This window comes from Loxodonta africana, chromosome 14, assembly GCF_030014295.1.
Source record: "Loxodonta africana isolate mLoxAfr1 chromosome 14, mLoxAfr1.hap2, whole genome shotgun sequence".
Taxonomy (NCBI): Eukaryota; Metazoa; Chordata; class Mammalia; order Proboscidea; family Elephantidae; genus Loxodonta; species Loxodonta africana.
The window spans coordinates 29,658,483-29,677,026 of NC_087355.1; the positions used below are offsets into that span (position 1 = coordinate 29,658,483).

An 18,544-nucleotide genomic window follows, 5' to 3' on the forward strand; every position below is an offset into this window, starting at 1 on the left:
ACAGAGGGGAAAGAAGAGTATCAGGGAAAAAAATAATAAATGGAGCAAAGTCCTAGAGGAGATGAAAGAAGGACATAGAATCAATAGCGTATCTTAAAAAAAAAAAAAAAAAAGGACAATTCATCCAGGAAAGGAAGAATGGTAATTTTACTGACAAATGTTGTTTGGCAGTGGAAGACATTTAGTCTTAGTCATTTTATGCTGCTATAACAGAAATACCACAAGTGGATGGCTTTAATGAAGAGAAGTTTATTCTCTCACAGTCCAATAAGCTAGAAGTCCAAATTCAGGGCGCCGGCTCCAGGGGAAGGCTTTCTCTCTCTGTTGGCTCTGAAGGAAGGTCCTTGACATCAGGAGCCTCAGGTCCAAAGGACACTCTCTGCTCCCAGCACTGCTTTCTTGGTGGTCTAAGGTCCCCAAATCTCTGCTTGCTTCTCTTTTATCTCTTGTAAGATAAAAGGCCGTACGGGCCACATCTCAGGGAAACTCCCTTTACATTGGATCAGTGACATGACCTTAGTAAGGGTGTTACAATCCCACCCTAATCCTCTTTAACATAAAATTACAATCACAAAATGGAGGACAACCACATAATACTAGGAATCATGGCCCAGCCAAATTGATACACACATTTTTTATTGGACATAATTCAATCCATGACAACATTTAAGAGAATTTGCAGCAGATATTCCGTATCATCTCAGAGAAGGAAAATGCAAAGTCATCTCATAAAGGTAAATGGTAGGGTGGTATCTGGGTCTGTGGACTAGAAATGGTTTGGAATCCTTCCACAGGGGAAAGCATAAGGAAAAGTCAACTAGAGGTGAACAAATGAATTTCTGAGCAACTCTGAGCGTATACTAATAATAGAGTCAAAAATTTCTAGTTGGGCCAATTGGCACAATTTCGTGACTTTTTCTGGTAACAATCAGCCAGTTAGTAATGAATGAGGTCAGAGAAAGTGCACCATGATTTTTTCCAAGCCTTGAGGCTTAAGAAGGCAGAGATGACTATAGATCAAAGGGGCTTATTGAAGGCTAGTAAGAAACTACATGCAACTGGCCCAGGCTGGACCTAGAAGAAATGAAAATAAAAAGAGTTAAAGGAATTAAAGATAAGATCAGCACGAAGAATAGATTCACTGATAGTAAGAAGAAAAGAATAGGTGATTATGGCCAGAGAAAGGAATTTCAAAATTCAAGATTTTGGAAATGAAGTAGTTTTGAGTGATTGTTGTTTTTACACCCTCACTGGAAGTGCCATTAACAATCATGTATGTCATCCAGCTGTCCTGATTTACTTATTAGAAAATGGAAGACCAGGAGATTGGGCGATCTTTCACAAGTGACTACATGATTCAGTGGCAGGGCAAGGATTAGAATATTCTGAGAAATATTTTGAAATTTTAGATAAAATGTTAGAACCATCAAATAATATCCCGGCGGGGGGTGGGGCGGGGGGGAGAATGATTGATATAGTCAAGTAAATGGAAACCAATGTTACCGAAAATATTATAGTCACAATAAAGTATACCAAACCTGTTGCCATGGAGTCGATTCCAACTCATAACGACCCTATAGGACAGAGTAGAACTGCCCCATAGTGTTTCCAAGGAGCACCTGGTGAATTAGAACTGCCAAATTTTTGCTTAGCAGCCGTAGCTCTTTACCACTATGCTAGTCAGGGTTTCCAATAAAGTATACAGTATACATATGTTTCCTATTTCGAAACTTGTATTATGCATGTTTCCCTCTTTGCTGTTTCAGTTTCCTCTTGAAGAGCATATAAAAGTCTTCTCCAGTGTGTATTGGGAGAATTGAGACTAAGCTTAAAGGAATGTGCTACTGGCTGTTATCTGAAATTATAAATGGCAGCAAGTAATTTCAAAATGCCAGTGTCTGTGCCCTCGTTGGTATTAGCTTTCTCCACAGTTCTTATCTTTTGAAAAGACCCCTTCCTCTTGAGAATGCAATGAGTTTTTCATCTAAAAGCATAGTAATATGTCTTTAAAATGGTTAGGTTAGGTTAGGTTAGTAGTAAGAATAATTTGTTTAAATCAATTAGCCTGACAGAAATTCGTCTTAGTATTCATTACTCTTTTGACCTTCAGGGAAAGCTACACACTTAAACATAGAAAAAGAAATTAAAGATTTGTATTTGATGGTCTTTTGTCATAGTTTACCTTGAAAATATGTATCTTCATTAAATGTTTACATATGTGTCTTACCAAGTTTTTTTTTTTTTTAGAAAGCTCACTTTCATTGGCTTCTTGATAAATTTAAAAAACTACTTTGTGATTTTATTTCAAAGATTCAGTGCAGGGAGATCATTATTCCTTTCAAGCAATGGCATACCAAGGGGAGCACAAGGAAGCTGCCCTCCTGGATTGGGAGCAATATTTGATCACTGACATTTACAATTTCTGGTGCACGCTGGTAATAAAAAAGCAAACTGGATTTTGGTCCATTTCACTATTGTTCTTAGACTCTTTACAAATAATGTACTCGCTTTCTGCTAGGATAGGCCACTCTCACTCAACCCCCACCTTGGTAAGCTAGTAATCTCAAATTCATCTCTCTGGAGTTTAAGACATTAAAATGGTGCTTTTGTTGTTGTTAGGTGCCGTCGAGTCAATTTCAACTCATAGCAACCCCATGTGACAGACTAGAACTTCGCCATAGGGTTTTCTAGGCTGTAATCTTTTTAATCTTTATGATAGCAGATCTCCAGGTCTTTTCTTCAGTGGAGCCACTGGGTGAGTTCCAACCACAAACCTCCAGGTCAGCAGGCAAACACTAAATTGTTGCACCACCAGGGCTCCTTAAAACGGTGCTAGAGAAGGAGGATTTTATTATCTAAACCAGGTGTCAACAGGCCAAATCAAGCCCATTGCCTGTTTTTGGAAATAAAGTTTTATTGGAACACAGCCATACTCATGCATTACATATCATCTACAGCTGCTTTTGCACTACAATCACAGAACTTCGTAGTTGGGACAGAGACCTTGAACTATTTAAGGCCTGAAAGATTTACTATCTTTCTCTTTATAGAAAAAGTTTCCCAAAACGCTATTTGCTTTGTAGGTATGTAAACAAAACAATTACTTCACATTCATGTTGTATGGCAGTAGTTTAATGAGTGTCTTTGTTAATGTTTATTTACCAGTCTTTGACCAACCTATTGTTTTTTTCTCTTTTTTAGTCCCTGCTATGTGGATATTTGTTAGCAATGACTGATGTGGAAACTACATATGCAGATTTTATTGCTTCAGGAAGAACAGGTAGAAGAAATGCAATACATGATATCCTGGTTTCCTCTGCAAGTGGCAACAGCAATGAATTAGCCTTGAAATTAGCAGGTCTTGATATCAATAAGACAGGTAAGTAGTCTGACACACACTTCTCTATGTATGTGTAATGATTTGCAGTGCTTCCAGAGGGGAATTAAGGCATGGAAAGCTACCTTTGAAAATAACCTAATAGAAAGAATTATAAACAGTCTTAGGCAAGATAAAAGTCTGGGACTAATTTTTTAATTACTCCACTCTTTTCAATGACTTCCCTCACAGGATTTCCCACTATAATACAGAATCCCTAAGCTGATTTTACTAATGAAATCAATAAGACACATGTTGATTTTTAAAAAAAAAACTCATCTCTATAAAAGCTTTGAAATTGCCTACGTAGAATATTTTAAAGAGTTGGAGCTCCTACTTTGGACAATGTTGGCTACTTCTACCATTTAATAGGGAGTTACATGGTTAACAAGATTCACTGGTTAGTCTGATAGATCAGAATTCCAAGAACCATTTCAAAAGAAAAGGGTCTTTAATACCAATTTTATTGGGAACAGAAGTAAAATACTCTGTTATATGAGTGAATCCTAGGTAAAAGGTTCTTTTATAGTAGAGAGGATTTTGAAAAATTTGTTTTATTATTGGCTCTTTAACTCTTACCCAAGGAGTCTGACTTTACTAACATTAAAAATAATCAAAACTCACTGAAATTTGAATATGAGGTTTGTTCTGAGAAGTTATTTTACATGCATATAGGTAGACTATTTTGATTCTAGCAAAAGCAAATGGCTCGGAGAAGCTAGGTACTGAAAAACCGATCCATTGCCGTTGTGTCAATTCTGACTCATAGTGACCCTACAGGACAGAGTAGAACTGCCCCATAGGGTTTCTAAGGCCGTAGCCCTTACGGAAGCAGACTATCACATCTTTCTCACACAAAGCCGCTGATGGGTTTGACCTTCCAATGGGGCGGATTAACCAGTAAGCAAGGTATGCATGGGCTTGCATTGTGTTTACTTACTTAACTGTAGTGCACAATTTCACATGGGTTTCAGCACATCATGGTAAAAAACAGCCAAAATTGTGCACTATAAATTAATAAGTAAGCACAAGTAAACCTGTGCCTTGCTTATTGCGTAATCCATCCCTGCCTGCCAGCCTCTCGGTAGCAGCTGAGTCCTTAAACACTGCACCACCAGGGCTCCAGAAGCTAGGTAAATGGGGCTTATAAAGAGAAGAGGAGGGAGAAATATAGAAGACTGACCACTGCCTAATTTAAGCATGATTGATTGAACCCCGCCCTCCCCCTTTTACTGAGATCAAAACCAAACCCATTGCCTTGGAGTAGATTCTGACTCACAGTGACCCAATAGGAACATAGTAGAAGTGCCCCCATATGGTTTCCAAGGAGCCATCGTGGATACAAACTGCTGACCTTCTTTGGTTAGCAGCCAAGCTCTTAACCAAAGGGCTCCATTACTGGGATCAAAAGGATATCAATTCACAAAATAGTCTTTGCCCCTCCACCCAGCCGTATCTTTTGAGAGTCAAATTTAGTAAGCCTGACTTCCTACCGGAAAGAAAGGATTTGCAACTTCAGGTGAAACAAAAGCAGATGGCAGAGTGAGTTTGGTCAGGGATTTCTTTAAAGTGACTATTGTGTTTTGTGGGTAAGAAAACTACAAAATCGAAGCAAGATATCTTCAATTTCTCTCTTTAACACTAATGAAAAAGAAAAAACAAGCCTGACACATTAAAATACTTGGCAGCCTTACTTCTGAGTATTGTAAGGAGTCCCCTGATAATTTCTCTATCAGTAGCTTTTGCAAGTACGAAGGCTGAATGTGTTTCCCTGAGAAAGACCTGTGCGAAATAACCCTTAAAAGTAAAAAGGGGCTCTTGATTAAGGAGTCATAATGTTTCGAAGATTTAATAAACTAATATAAAAAAATATTTAGCACAGTTCTTCAGTTGTGGTAACCACTCAATACATTTTAGCTATCAGAATTTTTATGGAAATGCCTTTGAATTATTGGGAAACTGAATATATATAATACACACACTAATGAAATGGGTCAACATTACCTTTAAGTACCTATGGACAGTTATTTTATTCAATGGGGAAAGGACATTAGATCACAGATTGGTCTTTTCAAATTCAGTCAGCATCTCGTTGGGAGATATAACCAAAAACCTTTGCCATCAAGTTGATTCCAACTCATAGCAACCCTATAGAACAGAGTAGAACTGCCCCATGGAGTTTCCAAGGATTCGAACTGCCTACCTTTTGGTTAGCAGCTGAGCTTTAACCACTACACCACTAGGGCTCCTTGGAATATACGGACCTGTGTATTTTAGGTTTCACTGTTTCTCTATTATTGCTATCAGGAGTTACTTCTCAAAGCAGCTCTGAGAAAGGCTGAAGAAAATTAATTAAATTTGTTGGCATAGGTAGGTAAATACACTTTTTCCACAGCACCTTTGAGAATTTGCTAATTTATTTTAAAAGATTTATGTATTTTTAAAATTTTTTACGTAAATAACTCCAGAATGCATTAACTTTACCCTTATTAGTACTACATTTTTATTTAATTCCTTTATTTAATTTTAATTCCTTCTTTTTCTGTTTTCACTAAAATTGATAATTTGTTAGCCCCAAGTCTGTTCTGTTATCCAAGAGAACATATAAAATTATTACTGAATTTTGTCTGGGCAAAATAATTCAGATATCTTCATGCCTCCCAATGTCTTTTTTTCTAAACATTTCTGCATGTTCATTGCAATTCTCTAAAAACCCCTTGCCATCAAGTCAATTCTGACTCATAGCAACCCTACAGGACAGAGTAGAACTGCCCCACAGGGTTTCCAAGGAGCCCCTGGTGGATTCGAACAGCCAACTTAAACCACTACACCACAAGGGTTTCCTTCAATTCTCTAGGCCCTTGTAAAATTGTTTCTTTTTCAAATCGTAAATTGCAGAACTCGGCAAAGTATAAACAGCACTGACTTTATTATTTTAAGAACTAAAGCTAATAACTGTATAATATGGAATTCTAAAATATAAAAAATGACAAAGGTATAATCACAAATTAAACATCACTGAGAATTTTGAGAGATGTCCTCTTTAATTCCTGAGTGTTTCATCTTATTTTATTTCATACTTGGCAACATTGCTGTCCCATGTTTACCTCAATTTGTTAACAACCATTTATTTTGCCACAGCTCTGTGTTTGTTGCATTATGCTAAGGCATGAGAAGTGTCCCTAGATACCCAGAAAGTCCCAAGCCCCATGGGAGTCTAGTTTCTCATCTTGTATTTATGTAGTCACTTTCATCCTTAAATATTCTACTGTTTGCATCTGTCCTAATTTGATTTCATTCTTTGGTTACCAAGAGCTTCTTCCATTTATGAAGTTCCTCTTGGATGCTAATCTGCACACTCAGATTCATGCCATCTGCACATCCTGGGAGCCTGTTCATTACTCTCATAATAAAAGTAATATATGAAAATGATATATAATGCCTGGTTACATATCCTTGGAACCCATTTAGAACAGAACATAATTTTTATGTACAGGAATTGCTTTTAATTCCCTGAAAGATTAAATACCAGTGGAGTATGGGGAGATGTTTTGTGAACATTTGTTAAGAATAAAGGAGAAACTGACCTGCAACATTATGATCCAAAGAATGGACTAACCTTCTTACCTCCATCCATTTGAATTACAGTAACAAACTCTTAGCAAATATTGCTATAATTTATATTATTGCAATTCCCAAAAATATTTTTGTCCACCAAAAAAGAGTGGACTAACCTTCTTACCTCCATCCATTTGAATTACAGTAACAAACTCTTAGCAAATATTGCTATAATTTATATTATTGCAATTCCCAAAAATATTTTTGTCCACCAAAAAAGAATGGACTAACCTTCTTACCTCCATCCATTTGAATTACAGTAACAAACTCTTAGCAAATATTGCTATAACTTATATTATTGCAATTCCCAAAAATATTTTTGTCCACCAAAAAAAGAATGGACTAACCTTCTTACCTCCATCCATTTGAATTACAGTAACAAACTCTTAGCAAATATTGCTATAACTTATATTATTGCAATTCCCAAAAATATTTTTGTCCACCAAGCCTGCAAAAATGGCAGTGTGGTGTCAGAGGTCCTCCTCTAACTTCAAGAGGGAGAGGAAAGAGAATCGCCATCATCATCAGCCCAGGGCTGATTCCCTATGAGATGGAGGTCATACATCCCTCCCCCCTTCCAACCTTTATACAAATTCTGACACCAGCCTTCCCTCCCCCCTTCCAACCTTTATACCAATTCTGACACCAGCCTTCCCTCACACAGCACTCTCTACTGTCTCTGCTGGGTTCAATAATTTATTGTAATGGCCACACACAAACACAGACAATACTAATGATTATGGTGTTTATTAGGGAAGTAACAGGGTACAACTCGGGATCAGGAACAACTCAGAAGTAACAGGAACAACTCAGGACACAGTTCTTGATCAGGACAGCTTCTTTTTGCCCTCTGCCGATGGTTCTCCTCAGGCAAGTGTTACAGCTCTTAACTTCAAGGGTCAGCAAAATCCACCACAACCATCTCTTGCTGGTCTCCTGGTTCCTGCCATCTTGCGCTGCAGTTGCTCTTGCTACTGCCACTGTCTCTCACTATCTTCTGTGTCACAGCTTCTCTTCCTCTCTCTCTCCTCATGTCTCTTTTTAAGATAGCCTAACTGGACAATCCCCTCGTTAGGGTTCCATATGCCTAATTTGCATGGTCCCACCTCCGTGAGACCCCCATTCACCTTATTTGCATAGTGTCACCCAATCACTGTGTGGGACTTACAAGATCACACACGGCTAAGACGGCCGCCGTATTAAGTGATGCACTACACCACAAAGCCATATTGGTTGCCTAGTAACCAAGTAACAATGCAGATATTTGAGTGTTAGAGTCAAGGGCTGCCTACAAAGTGACCTCATATTGGGTGAAAGCACTGTTCAGTTTTAGTGTTCTCTGTGTTGCTGGCTGAGATTGCCACTGTGGGTACAGTTAGGAGGGTGGTTTTACTGGAATTGAGCACGTGTTCTCTAAAGGAAGTCCAGAGACCTTCTTGAGTATCCAAGTGACTGGCCAGCTGACAACAAATGATGTCCTTTCATCTTCCACTCATGTTTTTAATTTGAACTAATAAAACCTGTGAGAAATAAGCTGTATTATAAATAACAGAAAATGAAATTTTCATATATTTCTTGAATAAGACCAGAAGATGTAAAAAAAGGTAAACTCACTCCCCATTTCTGATTTCTGACTAAAAAAAAAAAAAAAATTGCGACTTGTGAAACTATATTTATATTTCCTACCTATTTGATAAAAGCCTAGATGATCACTAACTACTCTGCAATTTCAATTATTTTGTTTTTGAGTTATGCTGACCTGATTTAGCCGGTCCTTGAAATATGTACACCATTTTCTTGATGGTGATCTGCTTAACCAAGAAAATACGCACGCCTTTCTGAGGATTTCAGATTTCTTGAGTGTTTCTGAAGTTTCCAATATGATATATTGAAAGCCAGTTAATATAAGCAATAGTTTTTATTTTGTCTTTTGCATTTTTTTCATTATCTCTTACAGAAGGTGAAGAAGATGCACAACGAAACACAACAGAACAAAGTGGAGAAGGCCAGGCGGAGGCAGCAAAATCCGAAAGCTAACACCCCACTTTGACCTTGAACAACACCTGAGGATGTCTCCAATCTCCAGGCCTGGCTGGAATGCATTCGTTTCTATGAGTGAAAAGGGGGAAAAGAAAATGGCTGTGCTGCATTGCAGGAACCTGCTCATTAACATGTTAAAAATGGGGGCAGAGGCTGTGGCTGCAGACAGACTTTTCTCTACCTCTGTCATTAGCAATGGTTGAGATCATGTGGCTTGTGTTTGGACGTGGTTTTTGTATGGATCCTTTCACTTGACCACATGATGAAATGCTTGTAGAGAGTAGCACCGACACTAGATGATGATTCTTCCTGTAGCATCTGGCCCCTCACAATGTCAGAGGATTTAATTGTGTCTAATTGCAAAGGGTTGATTGAACGCCAGAGTTTAAAGATCTCTGGCCCAAGTATTGACCCAGTAAAAGAACCATCCAGAAAGCACTGTTTTTAGAATTATAGATCCATGTGTTACTGCTGTGTTATTTACACTGTTTTGTATCGTACAGTATAGACGCTCAGCACTGCCCCCTTCTTTGATTGCTTGTGAAAAACAAAAATGATGTATGTTACTGTGAATTTTTATACCACTCATTTTTAAAAGGGCTGGCTTTTTTTTTTTTTTTTCTTACCATAGTGTGGTGGTGTACACAGGAGAGAGCACACTTTTTTAAAAAATTTTTCCCCTTGATCACTAAATGTTAGTGAATTTAATCTAATAGAGTCATCAAGACTCCATTCCTTTATCATATTGGCATTTAACAATACCCATTGATGTGAACATTGCCTGAATTCAGTGTGTTTGAGCAGAATTCAACCTATCAATTTTGTTTCATTTCCAAGAGAAGAGTTTTTCCCAACTAATATTTTTATTTAATTATGAGAATTTTGGAGAGCTGGGAAGGTGGAGAAGACGAGATAATATTAAGAACTGGAAATATTTTGTTACGTTGGAATCAAGTGTCTTCCAATGCGGTATGTTACTATTTAAATGTGGAGGACAACTTACTTCCTTGAGGCTGCAAAAGATGGGGAAAAGATCTCCTTGCAATCATGTGGACACCAGTCACAAAAGTAAAGCCCTCGTGTTGTATTTTTCATGGTTTTTTTTTTTTTTTTCCCAGCCCTATCAGATCCAAATGTTATTATGCACTTTTTAATGTTTGTAAACTTTTACTAATAATTAGTGTGACTTGCATTCTGATACAATAATAATCGTCATTAGAAGCTAAAAAAATCTTCCTTAATACTGTGGATGGTCTCTGCTGTGTTTTGACATCATGGTACTTATTGTATGGACATTTTCTGTGAGCTGTGTAATTCCTCTGGTCAGTATTATGAAATCATTTGTCAGTGGTAATAAATAAGGAACCAGTAATTTGCCAGTGGTTCATGAATGAGTGGATATATATCAGATAACATGAAGCCCCTGTACAATCAAAAGCCCGTTTAGTGGTCCTCGAGGGCTTAGATACAGTCTCAGGTGAAGCAGATACAGCAGCTTTTCCACAGGTAATCTATGTGGACATACCAGCAACTCAGCCCCTCTTTGTAGTTGCACACAGGATGAAAGGTAAGTCTACCTACATTTCCCTTCACGGTAGTCTTTAACTGACTGGGATAAGGATATGGGTCTCATTTGGTCCTCGATCAGATGTTAGTAGAAAAAACAAAAATCAGTGTGAGTCTTTTAGAGACTAGAAAGGGAAAATATTAAATTTTGGAGTACTTCTTTCTATCTAATCCATTAAGAGGCAAAATGTCCAGTTAAAATTTAAAAAAATCATCTATTAGTAGACTCACAAGTGTGAAAAGAGGTTCGTGGGGCTTTTTTAGACTCTCTCTAGTAGTCCATTTAAAACATCCAACCCATATGTAGTTCAATATCCTCATTAACAATCCTCAGTTTTCTTATGAATCTAGGTAAAGTTCTTTCCACCTTAAAGTTGTGGATTCCGAACCGATCTCCTGTGATTTTGGGACCACTGCTGAGACTATGTGGAGGTTTTATATTCCTATGTGATACACTATTATTAATGCATGTGGTGTCATGCTTGTCTTTGAATATATAACAGTGCTAAATTGCAAAGTCATATGGAGCTTTTGATTTAGTTTGACCTTTTACTGCTACTTTGTCTGTTACATTCAAACACAGAAGCTTTCCCAAACTGGGAAGATGAAAATTGACTTTCCAAAATGCTCAGCAGAAGTTCACAGTATCCTCCAAACTTTATTGTCATTTCCTTTATTTGCAAGTCAATAATACACATGGATCTGAATTTTTAAGAATGGAAAGAAAGGGTAGGAAACCAAAGCATTGAATGCCTCCTAAACAATAGTCTCTATGTTAATAACTTTGCAGCACATATTTTTCCACTTAATCCTCAAACAATTCTATTAGAGAATTATCACTATCCCAATTCACAGTGTAGGAAAATTGGTTTCAATAAGGCATAACTTTTCAAAGCTTCAAAAGTAATCAGAAATTAAGATTTGAACCCACGTGCATCTATCTCTGGGGAGCTTCTGACTTCACATACCAAAAAATTAAAGCCAGTTACAGAGCATGTTTACCTGAAAGGGAACATTAAGAGATGGACTGGCTCAGTCTCCATATTTTAAAGAAGGAAACTGAGTGGCAGAAAGAGGAACTGTCTTGCTCAAGTTCATCTAGATGGGTAAAGGCCCAGATGTGACTGGATCATAAATCCAAAAAACCCACTGCCAAGTCGATTCTGACTCATAGCGACCCTACAGGACAGAGTAGAACTGCCCCGTAGAGTTTCCAAGGAATGCCTGGTGGATTTGAACTGCCTGCCTCTTGGTTAGCAGCCGTAGTACTTGACCACTACGCCACCAGGGTTTCTGACTGGATCACAGACAGTGCATTTTCTTTAAAAGAAGGTCAATTACAACTTATTCTTTCTGTGTTATACTTCAAACATCCAGAAGATATTTTTTTTTTTGGTATATAGTATGTAACCTGGAAACCCTGGTGACGTAGTAGTTAAGAACTACGGCTGCTAACCAAAAGGTTCGCAGCTTGAATCCATCAGGTGCTCCTTTGAAACCCTATGGGGCAGTTCTACTCTGTCCTATAGGGTCATTACCAGTCGGAATTGACTCAACGGCAACGGTTTGGGTTTTTTTTTTGGGGGGGGGGGGTTTAGTCTGTAACCTTAGCATGATTTGGATATTTTATGTGCCACGCTACTCATTTTGTTTAATTAACTAGAAACCTGAAGATTTCAGTTTTTTGACCCGTTTCCACACGTGTGAACTTGTCGAATTTATCATCCTTTATATAAGCATCTTATGCCAACATATTACTCTCATAAATTCATAGAAATGTTTTTCGACACATAAGAGACAGTGTGCCCTCCAATTTTTAGGCAATACCCCAGATCTGCACACTGTAACTGCCTGACTCCTGAGTGTTACTCAGACATAGTGGCAATGCACCATCTTATAAGATGAATGATATTTTCATTTCTTTTCAGAGAAGCAATAATGGGTTAAAAAAAAAAAAATGTAACCTCGGGGCAGTAAGCTTCTGTGTGAATCCTGTAGCAATAGGGAGAAAATGTACTACTCATCAAGTGAAAACAGAAAAGGAGCTATGATTTATGATGTTTTCATTGGCCTTAATTCTTGTTCCTTAATCTAAAAAGTGGCAGTCTCTGAAGTCATTTGTGAGCTTGTATGACTTTTGTATTTAGCAATGTTGCATGCTCACATACTTGATATTAAAACTAACACATTTTTCTGAAACGTACACAGTCTATTAAGAGTATTTATTGAACACACACAATATACTCAGCAGTTGAGACAGTGCTGCAGGTGGTGGAGAAATCCACGCCTTAGCCATCCTGGGGTGTATGCATGCAGCCTACCAGTCTTCGCTGGCATTTACTCCGATAATTTCCGCCTTCATTCCACTCTAGTAGTCCACTTCCTGGACTGTGTTATCAACCGAAACCATTCCACCTCCTAGATCTTAATTCCGATATCACACCTGTGGTTCTTACCTGCTCACCTGCCGAGTGGTGATTTTTGATCAGGAGAAAGAACGGCATTTATGGAAACTCCCTGAAAGTGTTTACAGCAGTCCTCCACCACCCACATACACATATATACATTCACACACAAACACACTTTTCCCCTTGAAAAGACTTCCTGCATGGCTTTATCTTCTTTCCCAGCTGCTACCACCAGCCCCCAAATTGAGAACCACTTGAATCAACAACGAAGATACACAATAGCTTCTCTACATTAAGGATAACATTTTGGGATAAAAAACATTAAGGATAACATTTTGGGATAGAGAAGCAAAAAAATAACCCCAATGCCGTCCAGTCAATTCCGACTCATAGTGACCCTAAATAGGGCAGAGTAGAACTTGCCCCATAGCGTTTCCAAGGAGCTCCTGGTGGATTCGAACTGCCCACTTTTTGGTTAGCAGCCGTAGCAAAGAAAGTTTAAATTCTTTTATTTTGGATTCCTCTCTTTTCTTCGTATTACTTTTACCACATACAGCCACTAAAGGCCAACCAGAAACCAAGGTGGGGCTCAGGAGAAATGAGGCATATAAACAGCACTTAACTTGAGTCCAGCCAAGTAAAAGAGGGTGCAGGCAGTTAAATTCATCTTACTCAGACCACAAAGGTAAACCACTATATAGGGAATCTGAACAAAACGCTAGTATCTCTTCTCTTAGGAGCCCTGGTGGCACAGTGGTTAAAGCACTGGGCTTGGAGGTTGGAACCCACCAAATGCTGCAGCAATCTGCTTCTGTAAAGATTTAGTCTTGGAAACCCTAGGGAGTAGTTCTACTCTGTCCTATGGGGTCGCTGAGTCAGAATCAACTCAACAGCAACGTTTTTTTTTTTTTTTGTCTTTTCTCTATTGTGTATTTTTTTGCATCTGTCAAGGATTTGGGTATTTGGGATCCTGGTCACCTCCCATTTAAAGTCAAAATTAACAGAACTACCTTACTGTAACCACTAACTTTGTAATGTGTACCACATGTAATTATTGATCATATCAAGATGGATGTTTCCTCTGCAACCCTCCTCCTAGCCTGCAGTCCATTATTGATCATTCTTCTCAGTGCTCTCAACTTCCTTCTTTCTTGTCTTTCTGCTGCCTCTGCCCAATCAGTAGCACTGCCTTCTTTCTACCTGTCTTCCGAATGCTGAATGACTATGAAAAGTTTTGAACTGCTGACCTTTCAGTTAATAGCTTGCCGTAGCTCTTAACCACTGTGCCACCAGGCTATATAAAAAGCTTATAACAGTGCTTATTCATTGTTTGCAACCTTACTTTGGACATAAGTGCTGCACAGTTCTTTTTTATTATGCCCCTGGGGAAGAAATTTTCTTATTTTCCAAGATTTATGCTTTCATCTGGGATTTTTAAACTATCTCCTTATGACTTCAACTGGAGGTCTATTCATTATTCTTTCCCCTTCAGTGACTTTGCTCTTTTTCACAAATGTGCTCAAGTTCTCAAGCTGCCTTCTTTCCTTCACTACTTAAGTGTCTCAAAATAATAATCTATGCTGCCTGTTTTCGTGCTTCTTCTCCTTCTTATTCTTTTGCAGTTTGACTTCCCATTAATTTTTTCTCAATATAGTTACTAAGGCATCTTTAGTAGCTCCTGGACTCTCAGTAATTGTCACTGAAGCCCTGACCAGTATGGAAATTAAAGTGATGATGATTCAGATGATTCATGCTTCATCTAAAATCAAATTTAGTGTTTTTATAATTTCAGCTGATATTAGTGTGGCAGAATATAGCTGCATAATAAAGTCTTCTTAAGGATGGAATCTACATATCCCAAAAGACAGTCAGTTTCCCTCTAAAATCTCACCTATGATGTGTGGATATGTCCTTTTCCTTCAATCACAATCTCTCCTTAACGTTTGTTTGCTGTATTTTTAGATCCTATAGTGCTCATTTCTTCATAGGGATAGTTGCCACGTATATAGGCACTAACCCGAAGTCTGGACATCCATAACTGGGCAAAATTACCTTGTGATATTGTAGAGTTCTATGTTCCATCATACCCTGTAATGACTGCCAGTGGTATCAGTAGTTCCTCTCAACAGTAATCATGCACAAAGAAAAAGACACCACTATCCCTCTCTGTATTAGAAAGAAGTATATGAATCCTAATTGCCAAATATAATGAATATTTATATTTTCTAATTTATTGCCTACCCTGTGGCATTTAACCCTGTTCACCAGAGAATCTTTGTTTTTGAAATGTCTAATTTGTCTTCCTTTTTTCCAGGTGTTGTGTGTGTACGTGTTTTTGTTCCTTTCTCTCTGGAAACTCCTCACTCTCCTTGACTGGTTTCTCCTTCTCTACTTCTCCATTAAATACACCTTCTCCTCACGTATCAACTCTCTCTTTATCTGACATTTTCCATTTATGGCAACAGTAAAAAATCTGCTATCCGACTACTTTGCACATTAATGATGTACATCTGACAGTAATGAACGACGAGGTGTGAGGCAAGAGTAACACTAGCCGTGATGGTTAAGGTTGTGTGCCAACTTGGCTGGCCATGATTCTCAGTGGTTTGGTAGTTATGTAATGATGTAATTTGGCTGTTGTACAATGATGTAGTCAACCTCCATTTTCACATCGGCTGATTTTGCATAATGACCTGGTCTTTGGAACCTGACCATGTCGATAAGTGAGGAGAGTATGTACTGTGGTTCTCTGGAGATCCATTCTTATTGCTCTCTCTAATTCCACTTTCTGGATGACTTCTTCCACTTCCACAACCAACACCTTTACAATGATGAATCCCATATCTTAATGTCCAACTCAGAGGTCACTACTGGCCTCTTGGACAATCCAACATGGATTCCCCAAAAGCATCTTAAAGTTCAATATTTCAATGCTAAACCAAGTATATCACCCCATTCCCAAACCTGTTTTCTCTGTTATAGATCTCATATAATGGCACCACTGATTTCTTAGCAACCCTACATCAAAATTCTTAGAGTTCTCCTAATTTTTTCCTCTTCCTTCAATTTGTTTCCTAGTCAAACAGTTATAATTCTTAATTACTTCTTGAAACTGCCCACTTTTTTTGTCTGCACTTTAATCCTTCAAATCGCTTATCTAACTCACCAAGACCTGCCTGGTGCCTCCAATCTGGCACTTTGGCCAACCATCTTGTCACTAGATGTAGCTTTCTAATACATGAGTCTAATGACTTCATTCCTCTAATTTAAAAACTCTTGAATTTACCCAGACAAAACTTCTTTAAGCACCACACTTTATTTTTACATACCTCCTTACTCTATTTAATTCCTTGCTCTGTGTTCGCTTTTTTATTCTTTCTAAAATGTTCTTTTTTGTGCTTGTTGGCAAATTCTCACTGATCCTTTTAGATGGTGCTCCAATACAACGTTTACCTTAGAGCCTTTTTTTACTTGAATCCCCATTCCAAGATCTACCCTAGTAAGTTAGTTGTTCCATACTCCTTTCTCCTCTAACACTTAGTCTGCAAGCGTATATCAACATTGTTATACCCATTTGCTTACATATATATCTCCCCAACTAGAATGTAAGATCACTGAGGGCAGGGGCCCTATTTTATTCATCTTTGCATCTTCAATAAATGTTTGTAAATAAGTGGTATCTTCTCTCTCAACGCTGACAAATACAGTCAAGAGACAAGACTTACACTTAGATCAATTAGGGAAAAACACAATTCAGAGATACAGTTGATGCTTAAAAAATATACAAGATTATATTACAGAAGATAAATATTTGATTTCTATCACATTATTTCTAGTTTATGCACTAGAGTAACTATTTTTTAATTTTTATCTCAAACCGTGTTGTACATTTGCACACACACACACACACAAGTGTGACATGGTTTATAGAGATGAAATGCATGCAACCAATAGGATAATATATAAATAAATGACGAGATAAGGGTGAGGCGCCAAGCTAATAGTTGCCTTGGTAAAGGTATTCCTTGGCATTCTGTAGCATGAAATCCCTTCAGTTTCTTGGAATTGAGATTACCCAAAAGAAGGAGGCTGTATCTCTTCCTGGCCTAAAGCAACACATAGACAGGGAGGACGATTTCCAGGGAGAATCTTGGTGGCCTTGAGCAAGATTTCTAGGAATATGTTTTAAAAAAATGTCTTCAATTTATATACTTCAATTGTCTAAAGAAATGGGAATTTTGATAAGACTGTAATGAACTTTAAAGGCAGGAATTCATAGAACAAAAGGGGAAACTAATAGAAAGGAATAAGAAACACATTTTCAAACATCCAAGAAAGAAAGGACACTGATGTCTATGTATAGAATAGCAAAATCTTCTTTCTGACTATTGTAACTTTTGCAAAATTTATTTAGATAAAAAAATAGTAAGCAAAGTAACACTGGAAATCTAACAGGACTTACGAAGTATTGTACTTTTTGACTCTGAAACTGAGAAATAAGAATGGCCAAGGTAATTGTGTAGGTTATCTCCTAAAAGAACACATTTTTACACTTTGGCTGCCATGATTCATTTTACACATTTCACTTGAGTAGGATGGTGTGACTATTATGACTGCCTGTTGAATTTCTAAGTTTTCTTTTATCCCACATGTTCTCAGGAATTCATAAACCAATACATAACCATGAGTTCTAAGAGCAAAAAGTTACGTAAAAATAGCTGTAGCTGAGGAATGACAACTTAAACAGATCATTCCCAGATGGTCCTAAATAAAATCCAGTAAATCATCGAATTTATTTAGAAAATATTTATTCAGCATTTAGTATATTTAAGACTTTTTGTTAGGTGTGGACTCCTGATGGTGCAATGGTTAAGCATTTGGCTGCCAACCAAAAGAACGACAGTTCAAATTCAGCAGCCACTCCTTGGAAATCCTATAGGGCAGTTTTATTCTATTCTATGGGGTCACTAAGAATCAGAATAGACTCAATAGCAATGTTTTTTGTTTTGTTGTTATGTTTGGTGAAGTAAGGAGTTAACATCTTTGACCAATAGAAATTGAAATTTGTGATGTTAACCATACTTTTTCTATCAGTGTTCCCAGCCATCCCCCTAATACCACTCCTCCTCATCTGATAATTTCTTCCTCAATTTCTCTCTCTGATGCCAATTTAATTTTTGCCCAGCTGAGTCCCAGGCATTTTTTTTTTTTTATCTTCAGCAAATTTTATTTTGCTTGAGTCAACCAAAACGAGTCAGCAGGGGACTAAGCCTCTCCAAAAGACTGACTCAAAAAGGGAAGAAAGGCTAGGGCTTATATGGGTTCGGTGGAGATAACAGAGTAATGAATATTTAGTGGACTTCTTTCAAGGGGCGGGTACTTCTCAGAGTGGTGGTGCATGTTAATTAAGTTGCCTGTGCATCTGGAATCTAAGATGGAACCTGCTGATATTCAAGATGGAGTCCTCTCGGCAGCCCTTGGCATTGCTTATTATGGGATATAGCGCAAGCATACTGATCTTTGGCACTACATCACC

The 18,544-nt window shown here is 37.9% G+C and overlaps 1 protein-coding gene across 1 annotated transcript; it reads left to right on the top strand.

Annotated features, from left to right (window-relative positions):
- Positions 1–3,214: 3,214 nt before the first annotated feature.
- PKIA (cAMP-dependent protein kinase inhibitor alpha) lies at positions 3,215–9,031 on the top strand. The gene is made up of 2 exons (XM_003408358.3): positions 3,215–3,379; positions 8,952–9,031. The coding sequence occupies exons 1-2, from the start codon at positions 3,229–3,231 to the stop codon at positions 9,029–9,031; spliced, it is 231 nt and encodes a 76-aa protein (XP_003408406.1). The 5' UTR covers positions 3,215–3,228.
- The last annotated feature ends 9,513 nt before the right edge of the window (positions 9,032–18,544 follow it).

Bases quoted from the DNA above. Each gene is read 5' to 3' on its own strand.
- PKIA (XM_003408358.3), top strand. From the start codon at position 3,229: ATGACTGATGTGGAAACTACATATGCAGATTTTATTGCTTCAGGAAGA. The intron at 3,380-8,951 runs GTAAGTAGTCTG...TATCTCTTACAG, and splicing joins TCTTGATATCAATAAGACAG to AAGGTGAAGAAGATGCACAA.